Source organism: Pestalotiopsis fici (genome assembly GCF_000516985.1).
Source record: "Pestalotiopsis fici W106-1 unplaced genomic scaffold PFICI_Scf_9, whole genome shotgun sequence".
Taxonomy (NCBI): domain Eukaryota; kingdom Fungi; phylum Ascomycota; class Sordariomycetes; order Amphisphaeriales; family Sporocadaceae; genus Pestalotiopsis; species Pestalotiopsis fici.
The window spans coordinates 183,782-196,492 of NW_006917099.1; the positions used below are offsets into that span (position 1 = coordinate 183,782).

The 12,711-nt window shown below is 49.8% G+C and overlaps 2 protein-coding genes across 2 annotated transcripts; one reads left to right on the plus strand and one right to left on the minus strand.

Annotated features, from left to right (window-relative positions):
* Window positions 1-1,919: 1,919 nt before the first annotated feature.
* On the minus strand, window positions 1,920-2,744 carry PFICI_11491 (uncharacterized protein; the record flags this gene model as incomplete). Its single annotated transcript, XM_007840072.1, has 1 exon — window positions 1,920-2,744. The coding sequence occupies one exon, from the start codon at window positions 2,742-2,744 to the stop codon at window positions 1,920-1,922; it is 825 nt and encodes a 274-aa protein (XP_007838263.1).
* A 5,818-nt stretch (window positions 2,745-8,562) lies between these two features.
* PFICI_11492 (uncharacterized protein) lies at window positions 8,563-9,901 on the plus strand (the record flags this gene model as incomplete). The annotated part of the gene is made up of 3 exons (XM_007840073.1): window positions 8,563-8,620; window positions 8,678-8,928; window positions 8,987-9,901. The coding sequence occupies 3 exons, from the start codon at window positions 8,563-8,565 to the stop codon at window positions 9,899-9,901; spliced, it is 1,224 nt and encodes a 407-aa protein (XP_007838264.1).
* Between the last annotated feature and the right edge of the window lie 2,810 nt (window positions 9,902-12,711).

The window sequence follows — 12,711 nt, forward strand, 5'->3', positions numbered from 1 at the left end:
GCATCGAAGGGGTGCGAGCAGAGACAAATCAGGTCATCGACCAGGCGGCCAACATCTTTGGTGGGGATTCGGAGCAGTTCAGACAGATAAAAGGGAGAATGGAGGGAGCTTTTGCCCAACTCCTGATAGCTTTGCAGGAGTTCGATGATGACAAGACAAGCGCATTGTTTGGAGTGAGCCGATCGGCTTGATGCGCATGGTTGGAATTCCTACCAAAGTGTTATCTATAAGCGGATATACGAGTGCATATGCAGCAGTTATTTCCATCCGTGTGCAAAACTCACTGGTACATGAATGGCGGGTTCCTCTTCCGAAAATGACAACCTTGTCGTCTTGTGACCCATATTTATCGAGGCAGGCTTATAGACGCCGCCAAGCACGATTATTAGTAGAACCACCATCTTGGACGACTGGTAAGAATTTAGATTTACTAATTGTTGATCAAGGTGGTGCTTGCCTATTGGAGTTTAAACTGGTCTGATATGGGTGTCAATTGTGTGATGTGTTGATCTATGTTCTGCGCCTCCAGTTTTGACGAGGTACATCTATCTGAACACCATGGTGTTGATCCGTGTGCTCAAGCACACCCCAGTGTATGGGAACCATAATCCACCATCTGACAATTATATATATGCACTATAATAGTTTAGCAGGGCGCAGAACGAAACGCCGCAGGACCCGAGAAGCTGGGTCGGATTAGATAAAAAAGCGAGGGTGAGAGATCAAAGTCAGCTTTTAGCACCATGCGCCGGCCCGTGAGATTCTTAAAAGCTACTAGAAGCGAGACCGAGGCCGCGAAAGAACGTGGCTTGGGGGGGGGGGGAAGACCTCCAACGCCAAGTATACCCTTCCTTGTTGGGATATATGTAAGCATGCGTCCGACGGCTATCATGTGATTTCTTGCCTTCTTGTCGTTTTCAGGTGTAGCAAATGCAATCTATGAAACCTAGATTTGGGGGGGAAGTGTTTGTATTCCGTTCGCATTGTGCCACCCTCTCTCCGAAAATGGATGAATAATGTGCGCCATTCCCGAACACGAGACACCCTGCGACTCCCAAAACGGCCAAGCTATCTTTTTGTTTTTGTATCACCTCATCTTGTACCACCTTTGAGGCGGGTGCCGACTCTGACCACCATCTTTTGTAATCACCTATTCGCTCTTTTTGGAATTGATCTATCGAAAAAAAAAATAAGTGCGGTCTCCTATCTCCGTCTGAGGATTGACTCGGCATGTGCTACACAACAGCTGTGCTTGACCGGCCGGCCCCGCGAGAAGCAGGATTCCCAATATGGAATTCTCTAGCTTCACCTTTTGTCCGAAAACGTCCGTAAGGCTTATTGTGCCGGTGGCACTTGGCGCATCTCGGCTGGTTGATGCTGATCTCGGGCTAGGACACGAGTACAGCCCAATAGCTGTGTACGGATATGGTCTCGAGCGAACCTCGTGGCTGGCAGATTAGATTATACATTGTTTTCGTGGCATGGTCTTGTTGACGATTTGTGGTGAAAAAATTGACCGGAAAAGATCATCGTCACGTAATAAATGACATGGGCACCAATCATGAAAGAAAATCAAACAGTGTGGTATATTCGTGTGGGTTAAGACTATTAGGAGATGTGTAGATGCAGTGTGTCCGTCCGTTTGGTGAATGTTGCCATTCTGCCCATTCTTCCATTCTGTTACTCTAAATCCAAAAACCTGCGACCATGGTATCCTTATGCCTGTATAAACCAGACCAATGCAAATGCAAATGCAGTATGATATAAAACTTGCCAGCAAGGAAAGACAGAGAAAGTGAGAAGAAGAAAAATGATGACGCCATGTAAATGCAAATGAGTACCCGCCCTGACCCTTTCCTCTCATCCGCGTCCGTCCTTGAGAGTGTGATGATCCAGTATGAAGAAAAGAAAATGACAATTTAGTGGTAAGATTCCCTGCCTGGCAGCACAAAGCGGACCTTCTTGATCGGCTTGCCCGCGACGGTAGGGATCTGCATGGGAGCCGTCTTGTGCTCCTGGAAGTATGCCTCCAAGTCCTCGGTGCTGAGGCCCCGCTCGCTCAGTGTCTCCTTCTCGGGCTCCTCCTCGATAGACCAGACATCGGGGCTAGGCTCGCGCCACGAGTGTCGGCGTAGCAGGGGCACGCTCCGCGACCGGGTGTGGCCAAACGTACGTCGAGACGGCGGTGGCGCAAACCGCTTAGAGGGTCGACCGCGCAGCGAGCCCACGTGGAATGAGTCTGGCGATAGCATGGACTCGAGACTGCTGCCGCTGCCGGGTGAGGCGCCGGCCGATCTGGGCCTCTCGATGCCAAGGTCGGGAAGACCAAGCGGGAGTGACTTGCTGGGCCGGAAGCGAACATAGTCCTCGTCATCGTCCGAGTCGCTATCGAGGATGGCACAGTCATGTTGGCTGTTGTTGTTCTTTTTGTCACCCTTGCCCTTGGCCTTGTATGACTTGAGACCATCGAGGGTGGATGGGCTCACGCTGCGAATGATCTCTTGCGGCTTGTTTGCATCTTCGATACCAGCATCAAAGTCGAACTGGAACTCGAGGTCCTCGTCCTCGGGTGTGGCCGGGGTGAGAAAGTACCTTAGAGGGTCTCGCTGCAATAGCGGCATGTCGAGGTCATCCTCGTCGGTGAACTCATCCTCGTCCAGCTGGGGAGTAGTAGGACGACCGGGCGAGGCCGGCCAGGAGCCTGGCCGTAGTGGCGAGAGCGTGCTGGTTGGGAAGTAAGGCATGGCTCTGGCTTTTGTATAGTTGTTGTTATTGTTGTTGTTATAAGGTTCTTAATAGAACTCGATATGGAAATGGGTCAGGTGGATGTATACCATTCCGTGCTCAAATATTTTATTTTTATTTTGTCTTTCTTTTCTTGTATGAATATTGCGATATTCGTTGTTGACCGCAATCTAACAAGTGCCGCCGGGCTTCAGCCGGCTCAAGCTGTTGTGTCCAGGATGGAAACGAAAAGGAAATCCGGAGACCGTTGACGAAATCTCAGACGCGGAAAATGGGGATGAGTCGAAAGAAACAAAAGTCGTCTCAGCAAGCAAGACACGGCGGTGGCGGCATTCTTATATCTATATCATGACTAGGCAAGTTGGGTTGGTTGGTAGGCAGGCAGGTTACTTAGATACCTGATAGGCAGAAGAGAGGAGAGGATCTACGCCCCCGCCCGCCCTACGATGAGGACTAATAATCCCGGTAAGAGGTGTTCCCATCCCAGTCCCGCAGTCAGTCATTGCCCAATATGAACAGGTTGCCTTGTGAGTAGGCAGCCTGATTATTGGGCGGTCATCCCGCCTCGGCGCGCATTGGGAGGGATCCCCACAGTGACAAGGGGGGGGTTCCATTACCTGACTTTGACTCGAAGGGTGACTGACTAACTTGATTATAGTGGACGTGAAGCGGGCGAGAAAATGTGTGAGTCTGTGCCACGGTGAACGCTTGTCTTGCCGGTTTCCTTGGTAGGGGATTGCCAGAAACGGAATCACGCGTCCAAACAGGGTGGGTAAGATGGCTAAGATGTGAGTGGAAACTTAAAAGGCTGGTCGATTTCTTACCAGGTCCAGGTAGGTAAGGGTAGGTAGCAGGCAGGTCAAAAAAGGTATACGTACGGGGGGGAGGAGGCATCTAGCTGCGAGGATGGATGAGAGAGAGAGAGAGAGCAAGCGTCGTTGCAACCAACCAGGGAAATACGCACTTGGCCCAGGCTAGGTAAGACATTGAGGCCACCCTCAGGTAGGCCAGATGACCGCGTCGCACACACTCAGCCTCCAAAGCTTTGCGAAGCTGCCGCGCACACGGGAGCGTAGTGATTGTTACACTTGGATGCACGAGGCTCAAAAAGACAAGTCATGCTCAAAGGTCAAGGTTTCGGGCCCATGGCATCCCAGAGGCAGCTTGATTTGTTATGCCAACCTACATAATGGCAGATCGACAAGAAACGAAGCCGTCTATGGAGGTTTTTGTGCAGCGTACCTTGCATTGCCTTGCCTTGCCGCTCCCCCGGCCGCGACGGATGTACGATCTCTTGCAGACGAAGACAGGCCTCATGATTGATCAGAGATATCCAGGGCTACATTGTAAAAGACAACGACAGACATTAGAGTCTTGTCTGCCGTTGGTCAGTATCACCATGGAATGGGGTACATGATCACCTTTGTGCCTCATCTTTTGCCGTGAGAGTCATTTTTTCCCCCTCCTTCGCTCTCGCATACTGGTAGGCTGGAGCCTTGTTTGTTATTTTTCGGTCCCTCCTCGTTCCGTTCCTTTACCGTTGAGGATTTGTGAGGAAAATAAAAAAGATGTGCGCTGCGTTACCAGCCACCGGCGATTCGTAATGGTCGCTTTGAGCTATCAACCTTGATAGTGTGTTAGTGTGCTCCCAGAATAGAGAAGAATGCTAAGAATCAGTGGGACTAGCACCTAGCTGGATGGCGCTCAATGGCTTGCAGGCTGACGGCGACCGCCTATTCGCTAGGGGACGGTGTGCTTGGATGCCACCAATATGCCACCCGACCCATTTCCTTAACAAAACCCCGTGCGTGCGGGGTGGGGGGTGGTGATGTGCAGTGTGCACTATAGTCTATCTGATAGATGACCCCCCTCCCCTCCCTTCTTTCTGTTTGTTTTCATTCGGTATTAGGGTTGGAACGGTTCGTGTTGAGGATCCGTCCCACCTGTACTGATAGATCAGATGATTGCCCTCGAGGTTCTTATCTTTTGGAGATCAAGGCCAAAATCCGTGATCATGATTCATGGAAACCGTTTGCCCTGGTGTGCGCGAGGATGCCATTTGACAATTGGAACCTGACAAAACTGATGGATAACAGGAAAAAGCCATGGCAATGTGGAGCAATGTCTCACTAGAAAGGGAAATTCGCGCTTTACGCACGTCGCCAATCCCGCTTCCAGAGCGAATAAAAGAAAGACATCTCTTGCGGACATAATGTGGAATTGACTCGTATTGAACTAATAGCCAAGGCAGTTGTGCTTGCGGTGGGGCTCCAGAGGACCAAATTGCCAGATATCCATAACCATGCCCTATCAGCGGACCGCGCCTTTGCCTTAGATGCGGGCTGGCGGGAGATCTTGATCGCCAACCTTGTTCACGATCGGTTTTCTGGAGACGGTGACGGGAAAGAGAGACAGGTAGGGAAAAAAAACAAAAAAAAAGAACCCAAAGCGCCCCATCCTCAGGTGGGACAGTGCTCAGGCAGCCCCATTCTTCTTTCTTCCTAGCGAGCGGCCGCCTAAGTGGTGAGGTCCGCCGAGGGCTGAAAAAAAAAAGGCTCTCAGCGTGCCTCAGCGATCAGCCCAACTTTACTTGAACTGTCAGAACTATCGTAGTCCCAGCCAAACGTTATTCTCTGGAGAACCTGAAAACTATCGATCTTCTTGCAGTCCGTGTTAATCTATTTGTCCATTAACGTTACCATGAGGCGCAGCTTAGACCCAACTCGGATATACTTCGAGGTTGAGTAAGCAAAAGTAGGCATATTCGCGACAGACGTTGACGGCGAATCAATCGCGTGAGATGCGCCACCAAACCATGGGGTTTGTTTCCCTTCAATAGATTTTCCCCATGCTTGTGTTTCTCTGCTTGGCTCTTTTACCAATCAAGATGCAAACATCTCAGGGTGCCTCAGCTGATAATCCAGGCCTTTGGCCTTCGGCACGACTCCTTCCGTTGTCTTTCTTGTCTTGGCCTGCCGACTTTTCCTGTGGCGGGTTTAAACCCGAGCGATGCAATGGCGGGCATGACTTTGGGCAACAAGACCCAAGCGTGCAAAAAAGTCCAGGTAAGACTGCCCGAGACGGCCAGCATATGCCTTCTTCAACGGCACTTCCGAATAAACTGGGACCCAAATGCAAGCAAGCAAGCAAAATCCGGGGACGAAGAAAAAGAAGCTTTCTAAAACAGAGATTGCCGGCTCTCGGGGCAGCATAAAGCTTGGGCTTTCAGCCACCGCTTATTTTCCAACTTTCCAACAGTTTGGTTCCGACATTTAGACCGCCTCTCAAGCCAAAACTCAAATCAGAACTAGAGATGCACAGATCCTGTAGCTGCCAGGAAATTTTCATTATGCTTTTGGTTGGCGGGAGAAATGTAAGGCTGAAACCAGACCGACTTATTACGAGAATTACTCAACTGGGTGGAGATTGAGTCTGTATGGTCGAATGGAAATGGGTCCTTGGCCATCGTCTCTTCCCAACTAGCAGCAGTATTTCGACCTTGCTCTGGGTCAAAATTGAACCTTTCAACCCAACAGTTCAACGGACCGATCACCACCAAATAATTGATCGTATCGTTTCAACACATCGTCGTTCCCTCAAATGAACGAATGCCTAAACAAAAATAAAAAATACTAATCGAGAAAATCCTTCACTTACACGTGCATCTTTTGGGTCTCTCTGTGTGATTTCAATCAGCTGCTGGAGCCTCTCACATGACTATTCATCTGAATACCATGACGTCAATATATTCTCCCTCCCTATTTGCAAACAATTTGGAAGGTATTCTAGGGTTTCCATGGCGGCTCTTGCTCGAGAACGAATCCAATCACCACGAATCCACAACAACTCTGTGATCCTACTATGAAAGAATGATTCCGCTTCTCTCCAGGGCTTGCACCCTCATCCAAGCAAAGGTTTGCGCGAATGATCCAAAATAATCCGAGAAGAGATCTTCTTCATGTGCAAGTTCGGTCCTACATTGCAATGGAGAACTTCCCATTGCAGTCGGCGGATTCATGCAAACATGATTCATCCCTCTGAGGAGGCTTATAACACGCAAATGATTTGCAACTACATCCACGTACACCTTTTCGAAAGACCAACATTACTTGCTTGCATGCAGGGTAGACGATTCTAGACGAGCACATGTACAAGGAGTTTTGAAACCACCATCCTGCATTATTCCCCTGTGGTGCAATCTAGGCCATGAGCCTCTTGTCGTCCGATCTGAAGAGAGAAGTTGCAGCACTTTTTCTGGTCTGAAGTCATTATCCAGTGATGAAGGCGTCACTTTAGACTTGGCGATGGGTTGAAACCCACACAGCCTCTCTTGTTTCGCTATTTGAAGAAACAACCTAGATTGGACGGCACAGAATATTCGCAGTAAGCGAGGTATACCTGCATGCGTGACATTTTGCTCTCTAGCATGTCCAAGTATAGAACCAAAAAATCCTATAAGCTGCCGGCAGCTGGACGTTCGGCCGGTGATACCCAATGCGGTCGAGTTTGACACGGTGCTCCGAGACCCAGCAAATAGAGTTATTGCTCGCTTGTCTGCACGTGCCAGTGTCATCTGGTATCTCTGTGAACTATTCAGACAAGACATGGCGACTCACATCAGGCCCTGAAAATGAACAGAGGTGCGAGCGACATGGCCAGCCCTTATAAAGAAGTGCCCATCATCATAAAACTCTCGGCGGATGCTGGCGGTGGACCGGCCAAGAAGCTGCTCAGTTGCAGCGGAAGACGGCGGCTACATGTTGCCTGAGCGGAGTGCAACCATCGTTGAGTTTCCTATTGCGCATCCAAGCACGACAACATTTTGGTCCTCTACTTTTTTGCAACTCAACGGCTAGCGGCACATATTGTCAAGAGAAATGCATGAACTCTTACGAGAATCACGAGTATTTCGAGAATGGGGCTCGTTTCGCGTGGGTCTCATGTCGGTCAAGGGTCTCTTGGGGTCTCTGCAGGGGTCTCCGGCATCTTCTCAGAGCTCTATTGGCGCAGCTCTACCTTAATACCCCCTTGCTATGGACGATTTTAAACTCCTTGCACGGGGCTTCAGCGGGGAGGGGCCCAGCGGGATGACTCCTGTCAAAGCTGCTGCCATCCAAAATGCTCCTCAGATGATTCGTCGCAAGAGAAAAGAAGCTTCATCGGTAGAGACGACCCCACTATCCTTTGCATCCTGGGCTCGTTGTCGCCAAGGTCGCAGAGCCTCATGTAGGTGTACCTGAGATGGTCAGTATCAGCAGCTAGTGTTCCTGTTTCCTTCTGCTAAAAGTGCTTATTTCCATGACCTGGTACTTTTCGGCGCGAACAGAGCTTCGGGTCCCGATACTGTTTGTGGAATTGCCCAGCGTCAAGGGCGTTCACATATACACATGCCGTCCCATTAACTCCAACGAGAGCTCCTGTATAGCTGGGCAGCTCTGTATAGAATACCCCCGGTCAAACAAATTGCTCCTCCCCATTGGGGATCCGCGGGTCCTGTTTGGTCCAGGAGCTGGATATCGAGCGGATGGCACATCATCCGGTGAGATCAAGACGTCGACTACGGCGATCTTTGGGCAAGTATATATCTAAAAGCCCGCCTGCTTGACGGCATTGATGAAGATCTCATTATCTGCTCATCGTAAGATCGCTACCTCCTCAGTCTCTCCCGCTTCGACCTTCCTTTACTTCTTTTTGAAGCGCCCCAGTGGCAGCATCGTTCTTTTTTCTTGTAATAACCGGGTTGAGTCCGTCATCATTCCTTTGATAGGTTTTGTTTCTTTTCGCCTCTAGACGAGTGCCTTTTCTTCAGATATCAAGATGCAGTTGACATATACCTGGGCCGCCCTATTGGGCCTCACATCGCTGGTCGCCTCTGGTAAGCAGGATGATCGCCTACATGATCGCTGAGCATATCGGACTAACACCTCGACAGCACCAGCCGAGCGCGGACTGAAGCGGACCTCGAGGGCTCAAAAGAGAGAGCCTCTGCAAATTGTGCAAGAAGTTCAACAGACGGACATTATCATTGTTAATCAGAACCTCGACCAGTTGGCCGCACAACAACAGATTATTGAGCAAGAGTTTGCCGCTCTCGTACAAGCCGAGGTTGCTCTTGTTACCCAGTTGGAAACCATCAAGAACAATATTCGTGTCAACCACTTCAAGGCCCGCTTCAACCAGGTCGTAAGTCAACAATGCTATCCACACCAGCTTGTGCCGAGGCTAATATTACATGGTGTAGAACACTGTCATCGTGACAGTACAGACGCTTGTGGACCAGCGCTCAAAGGATGCATCCAACAGGTATCTGGTCAAGCAGCTTCTAGCTGATAATGGCAAACCCGAGTCCCAACAGGTGATCATGGTTTCAGAGGCCGCCACCATGACGATCCAGGCAGCCGCTCAGACACTGGACGGTGCGAGCATTCTATCCTCCCCTACTGGTACGCCCCAGATTGCGGGTTTCGACGCCAGCGTCCCCTTTGGCCAGCTGAACCAGAGTGTCATTCTTCCCGCCGGCGCCCAGGCACCCAAGATTAGCCAGGTCTTTGCCGACCCGGCCGCCATCATCCTCCCGAACCAGAACAGCCTGTTTGTTGAGGACTCGGGTGCCTTCCTTAGCGACTGTGTGCAGTCCAGCGGCTTCTTCCAGCTGGCGGGCGCTGCGATCTACCAGTCTTTTGCTCAGCTTGCCGCAGCACAGGCCGGAGCCATCATCATCATTGACAACAGCAACAATGGCGGCAATAACGACAACAAGAATAACGACAACAACAACAACAACAATGACAAGAATAACGACAACAAGAACAATGACAACAAGGATGGCAAGGACAAGGGAGGTGACGCGGCCAAGGCATCATCGGCCGCGACCGAGACGGCTGCTGCTTCAGCCACCTCTGCGGCCACAGAAGTTGCAGCTCCTCCCGCTGCTACTCCCGCCCCCGAAGCCGCTCCCGTTGCGACGGCACCAGCAGAGGCTGCGCCTGTCGAGGCTACACCAGCAGAGGCCGCACCCGTTGAAGCTACACCAGCCGTGGCGACGGCACCGGTCGAAGCTGCTCCCGCCGTGGCTACTACTCCCGCGGCTGCAACTCCTGCGGCTCCTGCCCAGGGTGGGTTCGTCACCATCGTACCACCGGCGCCTGCAGCCTAAGTGGGCTCTATCATCATCGATGCTCATTAGATCTATTTGATGCCTTTCACGAAAAAGGAGTTTGGGTCCACGGGTGCTGGTGTCTCCTGTTTCTACCATGGGAAAAGAGTATTGGGAATTAACGGGCGATCCTGGAAGATCCTCTGCTGACGGTAGATCCGTTCGAGTCCCTTGGAGTTTTCTTTTTTCCATATTATTTTTCTTTAATATCTGATCATGGACAATCATATAGTTGAAAGGCTTTTGAGGGATCAAAAAGCAAACGAATCGCTGTCATTGCCAGGCAGTGACAATACTAGATACCCAATCAAAGAAACAGTAGAAGAATAAGCATATATTGCCAAGCCAATGAAACCTCTCGGTGAATAAAAACCCTGTACCTTATGTGCCACGTCAAATCCACTTAAGCTTTTTCGTTTTCCAATGCATAAAGAGCGGACAGTTTATTGCCGGCGTCTTTTTCTCTCCCTGTTTGATCGGAGTGTCAAAGCCAGGGCAGGAGAACTCGGCCCGTGGCAGGGGGGTCGGGAATGCCAAGAGAAAAGGAGACGGGAGGTCGATCAAACATGTCGCAACTTTGCCGACGAATCCGATAGAACTTTGAGCCGCCGAGGGTATATAAGCTTAAATGTATGCCGTGGTGCTTTTCCCAAGTGTTTCTGGTTTTGCCCTCTGTGCTGTTTATCGTGATCTTTAGTGCATATAAAGATAAGTGCCAGGCTACGGTGGAATTCTGTCTCGGTGCCTTGACCAATCACTGCATGCGCCCCTCGCTGCAATCATCATTGAACGATTTTGGTGATATTCTCCTGAAAACTTGATTTGAAATATGGCTTGGGTTTCGTTCAAAAGGTTTGCAAGTTTCCTTGATCGGTGGCGCTGAGCGGAATCTGGGACACACTCCTCTTTCTGGTGGATGCGATGCGACGAATCCCAACTCCTAGGAGCATCATGCGACAGTTGTTACATGGCAGTGTATCTTTACATCAAACGGCGCATTTACTGTAATACCAAAAGGCAATCATTGTGCCTACATTATGACTATGTGGAACTATCACCTTCACAATCCAGACGATGTTCAAATGCATCATCATTGATAACCTCATCCTGTTCGAAGAAATGGTTGCAATCACCATGTTATTGGCCATCAGTGGTGCGAGTTTTCTGGGCACTTTTTTCTGGGGTTGAGTCTCTAACTTCATTGTTGTGCTGAAATGACTCCTCAGCTTTTTTCCACCTTTTGGTTTTGAGGCACGTTTTTTCAGCACAATCAATATGATTGCGTTGTCTAAGTCATGTCAAGGTGGCCAACGAGCGCTTCATATCTACTTGAAATTATCCCAATTTGGGGAAATCTTTTTATTGATGGCTGTAGCCAAATGTGACATCTATGATTCGTCTTTGGAAATGCTGTCTATCAATACTGTACCTGTGGTACACATAAATCAGGTGGAAATATTCATGATTCTGAGAAAGTAAAACGCACGCCCAAAACGCCTTCGCTGTGATGATCCTGTCCGTGTCCAACTCAACAGTTGATCTATCCATATCTGATTCCCCAAACTCATCAAAACATTTGGGTCCGTTGCAAATTATTTGCCCTTGTCCTCGTCAAGTCGTGGCGCATTGTGCCTCTCTCAACAGCAGCAACAACAGCAACAGTCGCACAACTCGGCACAGCAAAGTCCGGTACAAATACCGCAGCAGACAGACTACCGCGGGGGGAAAGAACCATGTTAGCAATCAATACTATCTTCTGACCTCAATATAGCATGTGTTTCCAGATTGGAGGCTCCAAGGGATATGATGGTTAAACTTACACCTGCTCCGCCGCCCCGAAGTCCCATTTCCTCGTCCGATTGTCTCATCATCATGGGCTGCATCGGCCTCTGTAACCATAGAGTAAATGTCAGTATCAATCATTTATAGCAAAAAACAGATAAGCAATCACTGCTCCGATTTGGGATTTTGCAGTCCATGACCCGGTAGATGGGCTTACCGGCTGTTCATTCCTGACGCCCGCGTAATCTGGTCCGTATACCATGGCTGGGGCCGGCACTGTGGGCATGGTGGAATATGTCGTCCTCGGTACCTCCATCTTTTTCATTCCAGATTCCCTTTTTTTTTTTCCTTCTCGGATTCTTTCAAAACAAATGAATTGATTTCCGCAGCTCGGATGCCCGACAAAGTTTATGGTGGTGTTGTTGAAGATCGCCCAAGTCTTCAAGGTCGACCCAGGGCTGTGCCAAAAATAGAAGCAAATCGCCGAGCCAACCGGGAGAGAGAAAAAGACGAAGTGAGGGTAAGAAGCGTTCTATAGTCTTCGGTGGGTTCTCAGTGCATAGGCAATATATCAACCAAATTTCCCGGACAAGAAGGGGGGGGGGGGGGAAAGGGTAGACAAACAAGAAGGGAAAAGATAAAGGAAATTAGGAATAAGATGTCATGGTTGAGGCAGAAGAATCCCATCTATTCAAAAGAGAGAGACAGAGAAAAGCAGGGCTGCAGCGACCACATTTTAAGGAATTGAGTTGCTGACTAGGTACATGACCCAAGGGAATATGCCTGCAGACATATGGGCATGGGCGTACTGCGTGTGCTTACTGTCCCCCAGCAGAGAATGAAATAACAAAAAAGAAGCATCCTCTTGTCGCATTGGCTGGTCCTTTCAATTGGGCGAACGCCAACCAAGAAAGGATCAACGTCATGTTTTGCGCGCAGGAAAATCCTTTCTACGGGGGTCAGTCCCCCCTTCGTGGTTACAGCGCCAGTGCTGAAGACCAGCGTGCATCATTGAATGGGGCTGAGGA